The sequence below is a fragment of the Eptatretus burgeri genome, chromosome 3 (assembly GCF_056783735.1).
Source record: "Eptatretus burgeri isolate ZD-2024b chromosome 3, Ebu_testis_v1, whole genome shotgun sequence".
NCBI lineage: Eukaryota > Metazoa > Chordata > Myxini > Myxiniformes > Myxinidae > Eptatretus > Eptatretus burgeri.
Window position 1 is genome coordinate 78,172,798 of NC_140963.1, and position 20,000 is coordinate 78,192,797.

The window sequence follows — 20,000 nt, forward strand, 5'->3', positions numbered from 1 at the left end:
ATACTGCTTTAATTGAACTGCAATCTTTATTTCCTTCCCCACTAATGTACCAATAAATGTGGATTGGCCTGAAGCTAACAATCTACAGTTGTGGGGAGTATCCCCCACCTTTTAATAAAATTTATTTATTAAAGCTGTTTCTTTTCTCAATGAAGCTTTAGTTGAGCGATTTGTATCAACATGTATTGAACCATTTGGATATCCTGTTTCACTTTTGTCTGATACCCCTTCTGATATAGTTTAATGGGTTTTTTTCAATTCCTGCTTTTCCTCCAGTTTGTATGACTCTTATTATGAACGGTGCTGAATATTGTGTACAGGACCCCACAGTAGTACCACACCTCATGGGCCTGCTGAGCAAGTCTGCACACACCCAGGAGTATGCATGTCAAATTTTCGCACACTGCTGCAAGGTGAGAAACTCAATTTGGGAACTTATATTAAACAAAACTTAAAAGGAACAAGGAACCTGCTTTGCATTGCATTCATGGACCTCCCATCCACAAACATCTTTCAATGTTGTTCATCGATGAAGAAGTAAACACGACAAACACCCTTCTAATGACTGATGTATCTTCTCCAGTTTACTGTATATCTTTCACCATTTTGCACTATTTATAATACCTCTATGTAAATCACCCTGAGCAACACCTTGACAGCATCCTGCTTTGCCAAGATAAATAGATATTGCCACATGTGTAGTTCAGGTTAATGGTCATCACCAATAGAGTCCCGTCATGTGTAATACCAACCATTCGCCAGGAGAGGTGCAGCTGGAGCGATAAACAGAGCTGAACTTTATTCATGAGATTTGTGCCATGTTGACATTCTCATTGCCCATTTCCCATTGCTCTGTGATTGTGGACTGTAACAACTCCAGGATGTAACTGATATAATTGTTTATTTGTTTCAGACTCCAGAACACCAAACATTCTTGTTCAGTAATGGTGCTGTCCCCACTATTGCGCCTCTTCTTGCCTCACCTATCTACAAGGTAAGCATTATATCTCGACTCGCAGGGGTAGCAATGCTGGGTCCCTACTCCCACCCATTCCCCTCCCTCCAGACTCTCACCCCTTCCGCTGCCTCCTCCCGCCCCAGTCCCACCGTTGTCACCCCATCCTTCCCCTCCCTCCTCCCACAAAGGAATTTTCGCAGGATTTTTAACCACGTTTGGGAAAAATAAATAATTAAAATAAAACCTGCTTCGATTCCCACCAACCTCTAACTTGCCACGTGTCGTGTCTGTCTTCCCCCGAGGGACAAATTCATCAATATGGCCGAAAGAAGTCATGGTATAGATGTAATGAATCTGGAGTGTGTTCGGTTACGAATTTAATTTTATTTTATTTTATTTTTTTTTAATTTTTATTTTTTTGTAGAGCACTCACAAAGTGGCTTAAGCACTCAAGCAAGCACTCCATTCAAAACCGTTCATAAGGAAGGAATGGCAGGCTTAGTAAGCGCTTGCTAGTTGCTTAAAAAAAATACCCCTTGGCATCTCAACAGCATGCAGTACATACAAAACGCCAACAAAAGGATAGTTGTTTTTTAAAATTAAATACTTCAAATATAAATCATGGCTATTTTCGTTGTAATGAAAATGTATGTTGTTCAGTATTAAAACTGAGAGGTAATGTTGAGTGTACGAAAGTGTAACGTGTACATCTCAAAGTGTGCATGTGCATAACTTCTTTAAAGTGTAGGTGTACATAACATAAAGTGTACGTGTGCGGAAGTAATAAACAAGTAAACAAAATCCCTCGGGAATTTCCCTGGCCTCCCGACTCATTAATTATGGACACAGGCATTTCACTACCAAGCCAATTTTTTTCGCCTCTCGTGGTTATTTACTTCACATAATATGTGAATTACATGTCCATCAGTTTGTTTATAAGCCTTGAAAAGTGGGGTGAAAACTACGGAGGCCAATGAACCCTCAGAGCTATGGGGAGCGAAAAAGATGGCAGTGATTTCTGGTCGGCTGGAGAGAAAGGTGTGGCCTGGCTAATGAGCAGTTCTTGTGACGCTGGAGGGGAGAAGGGGGGAGGCGTGGCCTGTAGAATGGGTGGTGCTTATGATCCACAGACACAAACTCAGCTTTATATGGTGTTGCAGTTCTGCGAAGCCGGCACTCCCCCAAGACAATAGCATCCAACATATAGCGATCCTGAGACAGTTTCACACACGAACCCTGCCATCCATGCAAGCACGCCAGATCAGTGACGTTATCTGCAGAGCAGGAGTAACGAATATCACCGCAGCCTCATTTACATACGTGCGCCGTTTGAATGGGAAATGGCCTCCCAATAACAAATTGACGCCTCACCTCAAACCCTCACCACGCTCACCATGATTGTTACATCACCTCCCCCAAAATCCCCACAACAACCTACACCTGACCTCTTCACCACAACCGCTACCAACCACTTACGCTTCAACTACTTTACCGCAGACACCACAGCACTTCCCCCACCTCACTATAACCGCCGCAACTGCCATCAGCTCCTTGGACGTTCACGACAGTCATTGGGGATGCCATGGAATGGGGACCATGGCGGGTGCCTGTGAGCCAAAATACTTTGGCGCGTTGCTCAAAGCACGCTTGTGAGCTGGGATCCATTCGGCAATGTATGGATAGCTCTGACACTCCACTAGCTCACAGCGTTTAGGTGGATTCCAGTGCACATTTGTGGCCGGAGAGCGCTCCAGAAAACCCACACCCCATAGAGATTACGGAGCTCTGCTGCATGGCCAGGCTGAGAGGGCAACTGAGGCCATTTCCGGCTCTCAAGTCTGGCTGCGGCGTGACTACGGTTTGGGGTGGCATCTATGTGCCAATGTGAGAGCTCAGAAACACCCACAGAGCCTCTTGATCCGCTCTGTGGCCCCTCCTTCGCCCGGGCTTTATAAAAGTAGCGACAGAGAGCAGATCAGGTCTTCTCTTCTCTTCACTCTTCACCTCGATGAGGCCCTTCACCTTCACCGAGCTCCGAAAGTGCGATCGACCTGCCGTGTGCTGACGTGCTCGCGGCCAGGTAGCCAGCCGTTCAGACTCCCAGCCGAACTATCCTCCTCGGCTGGAGAGCCGAATAAAGACCTGGCAGGGTCCATTTCTTTTTTTGGGTGTGCGGGCCTGTCTTGTCAAGTAGAATTGTTAAGTGCTTTTTGTTGTACATTATTTGCATTGCTTATTCGGATAACTCTTCCCTTACGTGCTCCCCTCGTCCCCCAACTATTGTTAATAAATTCACCTCTTGTTGAATGTACCAGCTCGTCCTTGTCCTTTCTACCATTGGTTTGCCACAGTGCGTATCGGGGATTAGGAAGGCCGTTGCTGCTGTAATTGTGGATTTGGACCGACGGACCTCGGTAACCATCTGCTCGGGTTACACACGGTTCGAGCATGGTAACGGCTCGTTCTACTCGAGGCCTGCTGAGGGTGTGGTTCGCCGGTAGTTAGACTGCGTGGGTATTTAGGTATATTGAAGTTGGCAATTAACCCTACTCCACGCGGTCGAATTATTGGCGATTCATGGTCCTGTAAGGGACCCGTACCTTCGGACTTATCTGTGGGTCACGACCTAAATTCCGGTGTGTTTGGTGGAGCCGACTCTACTGCTCCCCCTAGTGGTTGTGCTCGCCACCGATACCCGGCCCCACAACAATATGGGATTATTTGCTATAACATTGGTTCATTGGTACATTTTGCTGATTCCGTCCCACATTAACTTATTAACATTAACTCAGAATAATAACATTAACTCAGTGTTATTATTCCACCAGGTGAATGCCCAGGAGTATTGCCCCCTTTTTTTTTCATTTATATTTGTGTTCCAAACCACAGACAAAAAACATCTGCAAACTACAAAAAAATTGCTGATTTGACTGTTTAACATGAGTTAAATGTGCAGTTAAATATCCTCACAGAGCTTGACTGTTAGTAAGCTAACACATTATCTTCCTTTTTTCTCTCGAAGTGAAGAAAACGAGGATGAAAGAATTAAAATTGAAACAAGAAAATGAGTCCAAATGGGTCAATCCAAAATGATTTTCATTATTATGAGACTGATTATCCTGTTTGTTTTTTTTCTTAACCAGCTGCAATTTGATACCTGTTCCACCAGGTCAGAATTGAGGCTCTCAAATGCTTTGCTGTGCTGACTTATGAAAATCCTCAAGTTTCTTTGGCCCTTGTTGATGGTAAGTGTTGGTTATTTGACCTTTGAAACCTTTGACCTTTCTTTGAAATGTACTGTTCTTTCTTGTAAGGTATGGATGAGAGAGCATAGAGGGCCAATGCTCATGCAGTGTCTTAAAGAGGAATGACAGTCTTGAGAATGGAGATGCAGTGCTTATCTGTACCCCAACATTAATGCACAACAAGACTGACTGAATCCGAGGATGACCTGTTCTACTCAGATGAACTTCCCACCGATGAGTACATGCTAGAACTGTTCCGTGATGAAAATGCTTGCAACTTTGGTGGTTTCTTGTGACTTTAATGTTTCTATTGTGATCTAGTTTAGCGTGTGAACTGCAGTAGAGAACACCATCGGAAATGGTCTCTCCATAGATCAGCAAAACGCTTCTTTTGAGTTGACGAAATATCCAGTCCTGAGCTGGAGTTCATGTTTGTTGGAGTTAATAGCGAACGCAGTGAGCTTCATACTTAACGCGTGCACATGAGAGAATAGGAAACAACAACAACACAATACCCCCTGGAAATTTGGAATCCGTGTCGTTGGCTATGACCCTTTTGCTTCCGTTTTTTTTTTTTGCTTCTGGTTTTTTTTTGTTTCCGGTTTTTGTCATGGGGAATGATGCATGCCGGGAGATAAAGGCATCGTCGGAGACATGAAAGACCCAAATATCAAACATGGTGTATATTTCCTCCACTGATTTTAATAAAGATATCTCCCGCATCATCAAAAAATAATTTTTAATCGTGATTTACATTATTTGATCGCTGATCCCGAATCCAGGCCGAAGTAACCTGAAATTGCTTCTACAGTTGTGAACAAGTTATAGGTAAAGTCAGAAGCGAATGTAAGAAGAATACTACGTTCGCTTCTAGTATTTATTTTTTTAGATGAGATCCTGTTCTCGGCGGTGTAGTTGTTGTTGTGAAGGTAATGTTGAGGTAATATTTATTTTTTTTAAATGAGATCCTGTTCTAGGCGGTGTAGTTGTTGTTGTGAAGGTAATATTTATTTTTTTAGATGAGATCCTGTTCTAGGCGGAGTAGTTGTCGTGAAGGTAATGTTGAGGTATAATGTTGAGGTAATTATTTTTTTTAAATGAGATTCTGTTCTAGGCGGTGTAGTTGTCGTTGTGAAGGTAATGTTCAGGTATAATGTTGAGGGAATTTTTTTTCAGATGAGATCCTGTTCTAGGCAGTGTAGTTGTCATTGTGAAGGTAATGTTGAGGTAATATTAATTTTTTTAGATGAGATCCTGTTTTCGGCGGTGTAGTTGTTGTTGTGAAGGTGAAGGTGATGTTGAGGTATAAAGTTGAGCTAATATTAATTTTTTTAGATGAGATCCTGTTCTAGGCGGTGTAGTTGTCGTTGTGAAGGTAATGTTGAGGTATAATGTTGAGGGAATTTTTTTTTCAGATGAGATCCTGTTCTAGGCGGTGTCGTTGTCATTGTGAAGGTAATGTTGAGGTAATATTTATTTTCTTAGATGAGATCCTGTTCTCGGCGGTGTAGTTGTTGTTGTGAAGGTGAAGGTGATGTTGAGGTATAAAGTTGAGCTAATATTAATTTTTTTAGATGAGATCCTGTTCTAGGCGGTGTAGTTGTCGTTGTGAAGGTAATGTTGAGGGAATTTTTTTTTCAGATGAGATCCTGTTCTAGGCGGTGTAGTTGTCGTTGTGAAGGTAATGTTGAGGTAATATTTATTTTTTTAGATGAGATCCTGTTCTCGGCGGTGTAGTTGTCGTTGTGAAGGTAATGTTGAGGGATTTTTTTTCAGATGAGATCCTGTTCTCGCCGGTGTAGTTGTGAAGGTAATGTTGAGGTATAAGGTTGAGGTAATATTTATTTTTTTAGATGAGATCCTGTTCTTGGCGGTGTAGTTGTCGTTGTGAAGGTAATGTTGAGGTAATATATTTTTTTTTAGATGAGATCCTGTTCTTGGCGGTGTAGTTGTCGTTGTGAAGGTAATGTTGAGGATTTTTTTTTTTTTTTTCAGATGAGATCCTGTTCTCGGCTGTGTTGTTGTTGTGAAGGTAATGTTGAGGTAATATTTATTTTTGCATAGCAAAAAGACTTTAATTTGATATACAGTCATGCGCCACTTAACGACGGGGTTAGTTCTGAGAACCGCGTCGTTAAGCGACGTCGTCGTTGTGCGAACATCATTTTTTTTTTCGTTTTCGAACATCGTACTTTCACAAAACTACACACCTAGGCTATATGGTGTAGCGGTGTAGCGTATTGCTCCTCGGATACAAACCTGTACAGCATGTTACTGTACTGAATACTGTCGGCAATTGTAACACACATCCAAGAGAGACGGAAGACGCGTTAGTTTTACCTTTGTGCTGTTCATGACGGCCATCGGTGTTGTTAGCAGCAGCTTACAATCTCCTCTCGCATCGATTATAGAAAGATGAATAAATAGCGGTTGGATTTTATAAATACGTAATCATTGCATCGATGTTATAATTTATAAATGAGCACCTGTCAATTGTGATATATATTTTCGGAACAGTGCGATTGTTTTAACAACATGAAAAGCTTCACCAAAAAGAAATTAGTGTTTTAATTTCGACTGTAACAACGATTTATTCGTGGAATTCTTCAATTTAAAGGTAATTTACTTGCTCGAAGGTAAACGTGGAAACATTGTTTCAGTTTGAAAGCCGATTTCCTTGAATCCCGATTTAGCATGACCCTGCTTTTTCGCGATGACATTTTATGGACCTCAACGATCGCATTATAACAGGGCCACACTGTCGTTTATTATCATTATGAAGTATTATGTACTGTACAGCGTACATAATTGTATGTGCTACTTTTATACGACTGGCAGCGCTATGTCGGCTGCATCACTCGGTGATAGGAATTTTTCAGCTACTTTTTTTTTTTTTTTTTTTTTCAGAGCTGGCAAACCGTCGTATATGCGATCCGTCATTGCTCAGAACGTCGTTAAGTGGTGCATGACTGTATTTAAGAAGCGAATGTAAGAAGAATTCTACATTCGCTTCTCGGCTTTGCCTATTCCATATTATTTGGGGTTTGAGTTATTCATATAAACTGTTATTTTCCTGAGAATTTTATCTGAAAGGTGCTCTGCGTATTGTACACACTGGTGGATTATACATGATTATGGTAGTCAATGTTATTAATCTCTGCTCCATTTAGATTCTGCCAGCCATTACGGTGCCCTTCCCCCACAGCATACAAACTCTTCTGCACCAGTTTCTCTTTATCCCAGTTAATTACTTTACCACTTAGCTTGGTGACATTTGTATTGTTGTGCAAACAAATCTTAACTCTATATACAGTAAACACTTAAGTATCATGGGGGTTACGTTCCTGGAAAATGCTGCGATATTTAAAGGGCCCAAGGGGAAAAAAGGGGTTAGGCTCCTGGATTTCAAGAAAATAGAGGAAGGTGGGCGGCAACCAAAAATAAACATCACAATTGAAATAAACATGTAGAATAAATAAGTCTGCTTTACGATGAAGTCTCCTGCTGCGTTGAAGCAGATTAAACGTTCATAAGTGGTTAAATGTCGGCCCTCCCTTCTGTAATGTGTCGAAAGCCCCCACCATTCCTGCCCTATTAATCTCTTAAATTGTTTCTCTTTGTAATCTGTAGATGCGTTTATTTTATCGATTGTTCTACAGCTCCGTAAACAAACAATACATAAAATAAAAATATTTTAAAAGCACTTTTGTCCATCGTCTCGTTTTACATTTTATGCTTCTGTGCCGTTAACAGTGCGCGAGAAACAAGAAAAGGCTCGTGTTGGGTGCGAGATAGCCATCACAACTCGGCTCAAAAACCACGATTTGTCGAAATTAACTCGAGCGATAACAAAATTGGTACACCAAGGAGGTTGTCCGTGATTGGTCAAACCCACGATATTTAATGGTTTACTGTTTAACGGATCACTTTGAATTGCGATTGAAAGGACATTTCTTTGATACCGAAAACCTGAGTGTATCGCTATTGGATGTATCACGACCAGAAAGAATGTCGATGCAGGAGAGCAGTGTACGCTTTTGTAGATGGTGTGTTTTTGGGTTTGGCGCTTTTGGTGTGCAGTTGTGGTCGAGGGAGAAGGTGATTTGCTGCCTCAAGTTTTTGTGCGCATGATGAGAAGAGACGAGCCAATAGAAATGCAATTAACAGCTGCCAAGTGGTAAGTAGAAACTCTTTTTATTTATCTTTGGTCCCAGCAAGACGACAGTTGTTACCTTTCTGCTTGTCTAATAATGTTGAAGATGGCACTTGTGTTGCCGCATACACCAGGGAAAAGACAATGTGGTGTCATTTTGTTCTTTGGTAATCAGAATCAGACAAGGAATTTTGTGCTCATAAGGAATGAAGGATTTGGACCTTCCTAGGGTGAGAGAATTATATTGGTTTGAAAAAGTTTTATGCCAGTCACCCCCCCCCCACAACCCACTCCCGCTCCCCCACTGCCTCACCCAGCCCAATAAATGAAAGGGAAGTATTTTACCATCCTTGATGCAAAGTTTGCCTTTATTATGGATATTAGCTGTTATCAACCTTCAAGGTCAGGCGGTGGAGTTGGGAAGGGGGGACTGGGGAGAGGGCAGTTGTAGGACAACAACAAATGCAGCAATCCCATGATGAAATTGTGCTGAAAGTGTAACATCATCTGGCATGATGGGAGTTGTGAGAAAATTATGCTTTTGACTGGGTCAAAGGGAATAAAAGGAGTTGTGAGTAAATTTGGACCCATAAACAGAATTTAATTGTAATGTATTGTACAGTAGGCCTACAAAGTGCAGTGAGAGAAATCGGAAAATAGATGGATGCACAGTCCTTTTATTTATGTGTAGACTAATAAAGACCTAAAGTGTGGCTTTAATCCAATGATCGAATGCTCATGATGTAGCTTGTACCTAAATTCTGTGTTGCATGGGAACATTAGGAAATGTCATTGGACTGTTATACTAATTACAAGCACTTTAGTGGATAATTGACAAATCATGACAGTAATGGGATTTGAACCTGGGATGTCCTACAGAAAACAGTCTACACCGTTAGCTGAGTTCTCAGATGGGAAAACCAAATCGGATGACCTTGAAAATCTATCATTTCTTGTACTTGTACATACAAATATTTATGGATCAATTTGGGGTGGGGTGGGGTGTGAGTGCACCACTTGCCTTTTGCTTGCACCATTTTGTTGGTGCCCTCACTGGAGGTGATTAATAAGATATCTGGTTTTTAGATCCTCGTGGAGGATCTCCAAGTCTTACTCACGTTGTTGTTCTTGTGGACTCTTTTGTTTCACAACCTCCAGTTTTCATCGAAACTTCCTGAAACTTTGCGTATATATGTAAAAATACCCTGCGCAGACAGTAACGATCTCCGATTTTGAAAATTCCTCCTGGAAAATAAGTTATGACGTCAAAATATCTCCGCTAATGGAAATCGCCTCAAAAATTATCTCCGAAACTAGGCAAGCTTTTTGAATTCTGTTTGCCAGAATCGAACAGGGCATTCGCAGCGATGAATTACCGCACATATGATACATCACTATGACGTCATATCAATTTTTATGATGTCATTCCTATTTTTTGACATTTTTTGTTTGTTTGTTTCACAGCCCACAGCTTTCATCGAAACTTCCTGAAACTTGGCAGATAAATGTAAAAATACCCTGCGCAGACAGTAACAATCTCCGATTTTGAAAATTCCTCCTAGAAAAAAAGTTATGACTACAAAATATCTCTGCTAATGGAAATCGCCTCAAAAATTATCTCAAACTCGGCAAGCTTTTTGAATTCTGTTTGCGGGAATCGAACAGGGCATTAGCAGCGATTAATTACCACACATATGATACATCACTATGACGTCATATCAATTTTTATGACGTCATTCCTATTTTTTGACATTTTTTGTTTCACAACCCAGAGTTTTCATCGGATCTTCGTGAATATTGCCATGTATATGCAGAAAGCCCACACGCAGGCTGTAACCATCTCCGATTAAGGAAATTCTTCCTAGAAAAAATGTTAACGTCATAATATTGCCGCTACTGGAAATCGCCTAAGCCATTATCTCTGAAACTAGTTTGTTTCACAGCCTACAGTTTTCATCAAAACTTCCTGAAACTTGGCATATATATGTAAAAATACCCTGTGCAGACAGTAACCATCTCGGATTTTGAAAATTCCTCCTCGAAAAAAAGTTATGACGTCAAAATATCTCCGCTAATGGAAATCGCCTAAAAAATATCTCCGAAATTAGGCAAACTTTTTGAATTCTGTTTGTGGGAATCGAACAGGGCATTAGCAGAGATGAATTACCGCACATATGATACATCACTATGACGTCATATCAATTTTTATGACGTCATTCCTATTTTTTGACATTTTTTGTTTCACAACCCAGAGTTTTCATCGGATCTTCGTGAATATTGCCATGTATATGCAGAAAGCCCACACGCAGGCTGTAACCATCTCCGATTAAGGAAATTCTTCCTAGAAAAAAAGTTAACGTCATAATATTGCCGCTACCGGAAATCGCCTAAGCCATTATCTCTGAAACTAGTTTGTTTCACAGCCTACAGTTTTCATCAAAACTTCCTGAAACTTGGCATATATATGTAAAAATACCCTGTGCAGACAGTAACCATCTCGGATTTTGAAAATTCCTCCTCGAAAAAAAGTTATGACGTCAAAATATCTCCGCTAATGGAAATTGCCTAAAAAATATCTCCGAAATTAGGCAAACTTTTTGAATTCTGTTTGTGGGAATCGAACAGGGCATTAGCAGAGATGAATTACTGCACATATGATACATCACTATGACGTCATATCAATTTTTATGACGTCATTCCTATATTTTGTTTCACAACCCAGAGTTTTCATCGGATCTACGTGAAACTTGACATGTATATGCAGAAAGCCCACGCGCAGGCAGTAACCATCTCCCATTTTGGAAATTCTTCCTAGAAAAATAGTTGACGTCATAATATCGCCGCTAATGGAAATTGCCTATCTCATTATCTCCGAAACTAGGCAAGCTGTTTGAATTTTCTTTGCGGGAATCAAGCCGGGCATTAGCACAGATAATTTATCGCAAACCTGATACATCACAATGACGTCATATTCGTTTTTATGACGTCATCATGAAGAGGATGAGGATCTTGGCTCATTCGAGCTTGTTATTTTACTGACAGCCCTCAATGCTGCAGTGATGGTAGTTCTGCTCAGATGACGTCTGTTTTCAGCTGCAATTCCAGTATGTCCAGACGTTTTCAGTTTTATCCACTAATGGTATCTCCGAATATCTTTTGATAAATTGATTTATCACAATAATGTAAAGGTAAGTTTTTTTTTTTTTTTTTTTTTTTTTTTTTTTTTTTTTGCATGATCTGAAAAGAAGTGGGACTTCCTTGACCAACACTTATTAATATAAAGATTTTGTAAATCCATGATTTGGGTCTGAGAGTCAATAACCACCTTCCACTCCCTTCCATTCCCACTGGCATTTTGTAAAATTGTGAAATTAGTCCCTCCCTGTATAATACAGCATTTTCAAAATGATGATGAATGCTAACTGAGGCCTTTTGCGCATGCTGTATGTGTGTATGCAGTGATTTGGTTTGGCTTGCCAGGCACTTTTAACCTGGGACTTTTTAAGGGCAGAGCCCTCTCCCAAAAATGATTAATTGTAAATATCATCTTCATCTTACCTTTTGCATCGACAAGCCCCATATTAGACTTTCCCTTTGCTGTTAAGAAGCACAAAAGTTTCGGCAGAATTTACTTACCTTACCATAAATAATTGTGATATGGGACTTTTTCTGATGGTCTGATGATTCTGGAAAATGGCATTATGAGAATGTCTTTGCCCCCACTCCGCCCCCCCACCCCCATTTACCACCAATTTAACATATTTGCAAATCTATCCCCCCCCAAAATCAGTCACAACTCATCTCTCCCCACTGATACTCCCCATCCCCTCCTCCAGTTACCCACCTCATCTCACCTCTCTGATACTTACCGACTCCCCCATTTACGCTACGCACCTCTCGTCTTTCCCTACTAATATCCCCCCTCCCCATATGTTAAATTTCCTGCTTTTCGCCTCATCACAACCATCATGAAGAATACTGTAGTCCTATGTAGTTCTGCATTTTTGCTTTTGTTTCTGAGCCTCACTGTTAACTTTTACCATTGTGTACCTCCTTTACAGTTTGACATACATGTGCCGTGCTGGAGCATTGCGGCCAGACGACGTTGTCATTGTACTCAAGGTAGCAGTTGAGCCCCTTCCCCCTCCCCCTCCCCCCCACCCCTCCTACCCCTGCAGATCTTCATAAAACAAAACACTGACCCCTGTAAATAATGTGATTCATCATTGTCTTCTTTTATTGTGCTTTATTCCTTTTTCTATTGCTTTCCCAAAGTGAAAATTTAAATAGACTAATTCAAGTGAGCATTGCACTTCCTGCAACAAAACATTTCTTTGGGGGGGGGGGGAGGAGATTACACACCGCCCCTCTCCCCCCCTCCTTCGACCCACCACCCACAAAACCACCCCCTGTCATCTTCACATCCACTTCTTTCAGACTTTGAAATCTGATGCAGTGCTTACAAAGCAAGCAGAGAAAGGCATTTGATGAACCATGAGTGCACTCTTGAAGAATGACCAGTATATCATTTGTTTCATGCACATACACCATGACCATGTGATGATATAATGTACACAGTTTCATCTTGTTATTCTAGTAAAGTAGTTGGGGTATGTCTTTCACTGAAAACACTTTTTTATTGCTTGGCTGGGATAGGGAGGGAGGGGAGAGAGAGAGGGAAGGAGGAGAGGTTGGGAGGGGGAGAGAGAGAAGGAAGGAGGGAGAGGGAGAGAGAGGGGGGGAGAACTAACTATATATATATATATATATATATATATATATATATATATATATATATATATATATATATATATATATATATATATATATATATATATATATATATATATATATATATATATATATATATATATATATATATATATATATATATATATAGAGTTGAGGGTCTCACATACCCCCCAGTTGAATATCCCTCGTCTCACCCTACTAATTTGTGATTATACAGCCAATACCTGGCCCTTCCTATATGTACATATATTTGTGTGTGTGGTTGTGGGGCAGACGCTGCCCTGCCTGGTGCGGATGTGCAGCAAAGAACGACTGCTCGAGGAACGGGTGGAGGGGGCAGAAACTCTTGCTTACCTCATCGAGATGGACATCGAGCTGCAGCGCTTGGCCAGCATCACGGATCAATTGATACCCACGTTGGCCGACTACTTCAAATACCCAACGCCCGTGAGCCCGATTGCCGACATAAAACGGGTGTGCTACCTTGTACTGTGCTGTACCTTACACCTTCACACCACCTTGCGCTGTCCATCTGTATCACATTTTACCACTTTATGCTGCTCTTCCCCTCACCCTGATACACCATGGTTCCAGCTCATTGTCTCCTGTTCTTTTACAGCTGGACCACGACCTGAAACATTCGCATGAGCTACGCCAGGCCGCATTCAAGCTGTACGCTGCGCTTGGAGCCAACGATGAGGACATTCGGAAAAAGGTGAACGAGGCTAAAGCTGCCTGCCTGGGACAGAGCTAAGCCCCAAGGGTCTGCCAGTCTTGAGGCCCAAAGTATTTATCGCTGCTGCACCGTTTCGTCATCCAAAATGCAACGATCACGCGGTAGTTTGAACGCAGGCCTAAAGGCATTTGGCCAGAATTCAGTTTGCGAAGCTTGAAGCACGTCATGGTCTTGCTGGTGAAGTAAGCAGTGATCCACTAAAATGATGGACTTCTACCTGCTCTCCTTGGACAATTAGGCATGGCAGAAATGCTGAGTGACACTGGTATTTGGATACAAGATCAAAGATGTCAAAAACATTTTGTTTATCTGGTGAGTAGTGGTAAGTAGGAAGTCATGAGTTTTGTTTGAGACAAGACCACGCTTTTGGTTGATTCAAATACAAAGTGTTTGTTCTTAGGATGAACTTTAGATTTCTCTTTTCAGTGTTTATTTTGAGAAATGATGTTCTTGGGACCTCATGGTTTATTGCATGAAAGTTTGTTTTCATACTTGAACGCGTCTAAAGTCGAGTCTGTATTTGTTTGGTGAAGTTTCTGTTCCAAGTAGTTTGAAACTTTTCATAAGTGCCGTGCAGCGGAAGGGAGGGTTTCGTTGATTTGCCAAGGGAAGGGCTGTTTGAGATTCTCCATGTTGGTGTTTACAATTGTGTTAAACGGTGATTGTAATCGAACATTGCTTTTCTCGCCATCCTCATGGGACCAACCGTTTGCCCTTTAGTTTGTCGTTGAGACTAGTTAGTGAGGGTGCGCTTGACCTGTATTATCATCGGGCCAATCGATCAGTATATTTGAACTGCCATTTATATGAATGTTTTTCATTGTGTCTAACCTCAAATACCTACCCTCACTCCCAACCCCCCCCCCCCACCTCAACACCACTTCCGTTTTAATGTGATGATGGCATGTTGAAATAAAAGACTGAACTTGTACCAGCGCAGGTTGATGTGTCGCTGCTTGCCGTCATGATTATCAGAAGTTGTGGACTCGCTCCATTGATATCTCGGCCTACTTGCCAACATGCATTCTGTCCTCTTCTTTCACTTTGATTTCATTAACCTTCCTTGAGTTTGAAGCAAAACGTTGCAGTGTCCACTTCCTAATCGTTGTATTTCTTTTACAACTGCTTTGCTGTTCTATGTTTGTCATTGAGGCCGTTTCTGGCGTAGTTATTTGTTCCGTTAACGTATTGTTCGTCCAAATAGCACCCAGCTTTACTGTCCAGGTTTGCTTGTTTTAAAAACGTGAGCTTCCAGTGTTGGTTTTACATGAGAGTTTTGTTTCCTTGTTTTTCTGTTTATTATTTTTGTAATTACTGTATCTTGTGCACAAGTTGAAGGTGTAGTTCAGAATGTGAGCAAAGGATACAATTCAATTGGGTTGCAGGTTATTGAAAGGGTAGGCATGGTTAGGATGAGTCGGAGTACTCAGGCAGGTCCTACTTAGTGATTGGCTGCTACCTTCCTTGTCTTGCAGGTAATTGAGACAGAGTCTATGATGGACCAGATTGTTACTGGCTTAGGAGACCCTATCCTGAAGGTGCAGTTGGCTGCTGTAAGGTATGAAGTCCCAGCTTTGCTCAAGTTTGTCGTCTGGGCGTCCTCTGTCTGTTTGTTTGTCTTTCAGCTCCACCAGGCTGGATGTGTGCAGCCATACTTGTTATTGAGAGGGGGAAAACAAAACAAAAAAAACAGGTCTGGTTTTTTAAAAATTACTTTATTTATAGTTTACCTTCGTGGGTAAAATAGGCCGAGGTTTTTAATATTTCTTTGTTTATTTGTAAGCTGTTGATGGTTCAATTTCTTTTATTTATTTTACTTCCCCATGTTTGCTCGTTTTGATGTTTGAATGTTTTCTCTGTGTGAGATAGGGGATGGTGTGGTGTGAATTTTTGTAAAGTTGAATGGTTTGGTTTTCGTTTAATTTCATGTTGCTCTTTGCTGCATCCCATTTCTAATTCATTAAATTTTGTGGTTCAGATCATTGTGACAGTTTATTGTAGGTCAGACCACACAGGATAGGTAGTAGTAGTTCAGACTACACAAAAGGGTGAAGCCCTACATTGGGACTCAGTAGCTGAAATGTCAGGTTAGGCCTCGCTAGGGTGCAGCAATGAGCCTTTTGAGACTATCCAAATCTGGAACTATCCAAACCTGCTGTTTTGGTATTTATGACTATTTAATCAAAAATCTATAAATTGTGCAGATTTTATATGTCCTTACCATTATGTTCAAAGGCAAATGATCTGCACATTTTATCCTTGTTCTCGTCTTCCTTTTCCTGGGACATTTGTACAAAATTGTATTGCTGAAACTGATTGGGCTTCATTCCAACATTTCTCAGTCAAAGTGGACAATTGTCTCCATTTCCTTGTTCATCATCAGACTCATGGAAACTAACCTTGGATGCACCTTCAATACTTGTTAGAGTACTCAGGTGTTAGGCTTGATAAGGGAGGCAATGGTTAATAAATGGAGGGTCCAGGTTCACCAATTTTTGGAGGATTTCAATCACTGTCACTTATTGTAGATGCTGTCTAATCCATGAACAGTAAGGACAACAGGAGATGCATTGTACTTTCATGTGGAAAATGTTATCGATGTCTGGAAAAGCAACAGAAAATGAAAAGGAACTCGCATTTGTGGCTGTGGGGAAACAAAACGTACACATTTCAATCGGATAGAGCAAATGATAGGTCGGTGGGCATGTTGAAAATGGGTAGTGCAAATCTCTGAGGACGACAGAGAGGAAGAGGATTTTATAGATAGAGGAAGGTATTTCCACAGCTGGAAGAAAATAAATGAAAGTTGGGCGAGGGGTTGGTATGGATTTCAGCAGATGGCCAAGCAGTGGGTTATTTGATCAAAATATGTGAACTGATTGGGTTTGGGATAGTGAGATATCTTTATTGTTACATGGATCATAAGGACATTATGAAAACTAAACATTATTTTACTTGAACAACATGGACATTTAAAAGACCAAAAATCACAGATACTGAGATTCATATCTGAAATCACAGCATCAACCTCGGTGAGTGCAACTTGAGTTGTCTCAGGGAATAGTCCTGGTACCACTCTTGAGATATTTTGAATCATGTTTATCATTATTAGTTTGGAACTAGATACCTGCAATAACAAAGCAATCGTCTGTGACTTACCCTCGGCCCGCTTTTGTGGGTAATGATGGCCATTTTTTTTCAGGCTACCATATGATCTTGACCTTCAACATTTAGGGATAGAGTGTAAATAAAGAAAATGTGTCCCAATCTACATTCTATAAAATATACATTCATAAAACTCAACACCATGAAAATAGGAGGAAAATTATTGAAGTTATGATCAAAAAGGTGTTTTTTGTTTTTTTTTGTTCATTGGGTCGCAATCCGAAAAAAGTAGGTCAAGGGCACGAATCAAATGTCAGTTGTACAACTTCGATGCAAGGATATGTTGGAAGGCGAGGAAGTTTTTCAGATTCCGCAATGGCAAAATTGAGCGATGCCAAAAAAATTTTTGTTTGCCTTTTTTCAGACCGCTATTTGATGTTGACCATTAACCCGGTGGAGTGTGATGCAAATTAAGTGTAAATGTGTCTTTTTCTAGGTAATGTAGTGAGGGAAATTTCGGACAACCCTTTGTCTAGTTATGGTAAAAAAAAAAGTTAAAATGTCTATAATTAGGTCATGACCTTAAAATTACTCAGCCGGTCAAAAGTTTTAGAACACCCCCATTTTTCCAATTTTTACTGAAATTTAAGCAGTTTAATGTTTCAATATACTCTGAAATTAAAGCATAGAACAAATAAACAATTGCAGATAAAAAACAAAATCATGGAATCCTTTTGTTGAACAGAATTTAATCGAAATTTTTGACTCCTTAAAGTAGCCACCTTTTGCAGATATAACAGCCGAACATACTCGTGGCATTCTTTCTACAATGGAAATCAAATATTGCTCAGAAAGTTCTTCTCAACACTATTGCAGAAGTTCCCACAAATGTGTTGCACTTGGAGGTTGCTTTGCTTTCACCCTTCTGTCCAGTTCATCCCAAACCAGCTCGATGGGGTTTTAAGTCTGGAGACTGTGCTGGCCATTCCTTGATTTAAAGCCTACCGTCTTGTTCTTTTCTTCTAAGGTAGTTCTGACATAGCCTGGAGGTATGTTTTGGGTCGTTATCTTGTTGCAGGATGAACCCCTCACCAACAAGACATAGACCAGAGGGTATTGCATGGCGCTGCAAAATGCTGTGGTGGCCCTTTTGGTTCAGGGTGCCAGTCACTCTGTGCAAGTTGCCGACTCTGGATCCAGCAAAAGAGCCCCAGATCATCACGCTTCCTCCTCCATGTTTGACAGTTGGTGTCACACACTGAGGAACCATCCTTTCGCCTACTTGACAGCATACAAAAACCCTGCATGATGAACCGAAGATTTCAAATTTGGATTCATCGGTCCATAAGACCTTCTTCCAGTTTTCAGTAGTCCACTGGCGGTGCTTCATGGCCCAGGCAAGCCTCTTGTTCTTATTTTGCCATCTGAGAAATGGCTTTCTTACTGCCACTCAACCTGTCAAACCAGCAGCTCGAAGTCTTCTCTTCACAGTTGAAACTGAGACTTCCTAACTTCGACCAGTGTTAAGCTGTGCTTGAAGCTGCTGTCCTGTGAACCGCTGATCACGCAAGCTGTTGACTCTCAGAAACTTGTCTTCTGATTGTGTTGTGGCTTTGGGTCTGCCAGACCTCTTCCTGTCAGAGTTTCCTCCAGTTTCCAAGTGCCTTTTGATGGTGGAGGAAACTACTCACTGACACCTTGGCTTCTTTGCAATTTCTCTAAAGGAAAGACTGACACTTTTAAGGGTTATTATGGTCTGTCTGTCTTCCTTTGTTAATTGTCTTTTTCCTGCCACTATGATAGCAATATACTACTTTCTGCAGTGCGATATTGGCCAAATAATGCTTCAGAGGGAGTGGTAACACAGTTTGTTCCAACACTGCTTTTATACAGACAGAGGGTTTGTAACTAATCAAGAAAAATTGGGAGACCTGTAGGAATTATTTGCATCAACTTTCAAGGCTTAATTTACTTCCATTGCTGCAGAACAGCTGCAGTTGCTAACCCATTACTTGTTTCCTGAAAAGGGCCTTTTATTAACAACTCTGAAATTTATGTTATTTTTCAGTTTTTGGTAACCTAAACTTTTTTTTTTAACCTGGCAGTTTACTGCTTAGCTTTGTACCATTTCAGGTTATTCACAGGACTTAAACTGCTTAAATTTCAGTAAAAACAGTAAAAATGGGGGTGTTCTAAAACTTTTGACCGTAGAGTAGGTCAAGGTCAAACATTGTCACCCCACATTCTATTCACATTATTGATGCAAAATTTCATTCCAAAAGTCCCAGCCAGCTCAGAGATACAGTTTGGAAATGGGGGGGGGGGGGTTGCAGGAAGGAATTATTTTTCTTTTAAATGGTGGGTTAGTTCTGGGGGTGTTATAAACTCTGGGGTAGCATTAAAAATTGGGGGCACTAATTGTGGAAAGAAACCCTACAATACCTATAAAGCTGCCCCAATTCCATAGGGGAAGGCTTAATTAATTATTTTAAACTGATGAACAAGCTTATATGTGTGAGAGGCTTCAAATAGGGAACTGATAATGTCACAAGGACACCTGCGTTCATGTTTTACAAAGGACCAGGTTCTCCAGTTCAAGTTATAAGAGCAATAGTCTTCTGCTTTGTCTCCAGGGAGTTCTGTACTTGTTTACGTTGGATTTGTAGAGTGTCGACTCTTCAGAATCCGTCGTAACTGGTTCAAAAGCAAGCAAAATTGCTCCTGCACACACTTTTGATCATTGTCCCCATGCTTTTTGAAAAAGAACGGGAGGATATTGAAATCGGCTCCGTCTGTCTGTCTGTCACGCTATCTCCTCCTAAACGGTTGGGCAGAAATTCACCCAAACTTGGTAGTTATGATCAACACGTAGCACGAAGGTGCAAGAGCAGTGTCACTTTTGGCCCCGCCCCCCTGGGGTCGGGTCAAAAGGTCAAACACCAAAAAATGCAATTACAGGACCATTTTAAACGTTTTTGTCTCACCTGGAACATAGTTCCAGGGAGCTTATGGGATGGCACGTCCTCCGTCAGTCCGTCCCTCTGTCCGTCC

The 20,000-nt window shown here is 41.0% G+C and overlaps 1 protein-coding gene across 4 annotated transcripts in view; it reads left to right on the forward strand.

Moving 5' to 3' along the window:
• The window catches only part of ARMC8 (armadillo repeat containing 8), a 115,896-nt gene that overhangs the window by 64,398 nt on the left and 31,498 nt on the right, over positions 1-20,000 (forward strand). For 2 of the 4 annotated variants that reach the window (XM_085874127.1, XM_085874128.1), the window contains exons 7-14: positions 321-413; positions 914-994; positions 4,128-4,203; positions 8,284-8,380; positions 12,418-12,478; positions 13,382-13,555; positions 13,728-13,823; positions 15,320-15,402. In XM_085874127.1, the coding sequence (XP_085730253.1) occupies positions 321-413; positions 914-994; positions 4,128-4,203; positions 8,284-8,380; positions 12,418-12,478; positions 13,382-13,555; positions 13,728-13,823; positions 15,320-15,402 (761 nt within the window). Of the gene's footprint in view, positions 1-320; positions 414-913; positions 995-4,127; positions 4,204-8,283; positions 8,381-12,417; positions 12,479-13,381; positions 13,583-13,727; positions 13,824-15,319; positions 15,403-20,000 lie in introns of all 4 variants that reach the window. The other 2 variants (XM_085874125.1, XM_085874126.1) reach the window with 1 other exon arrangement.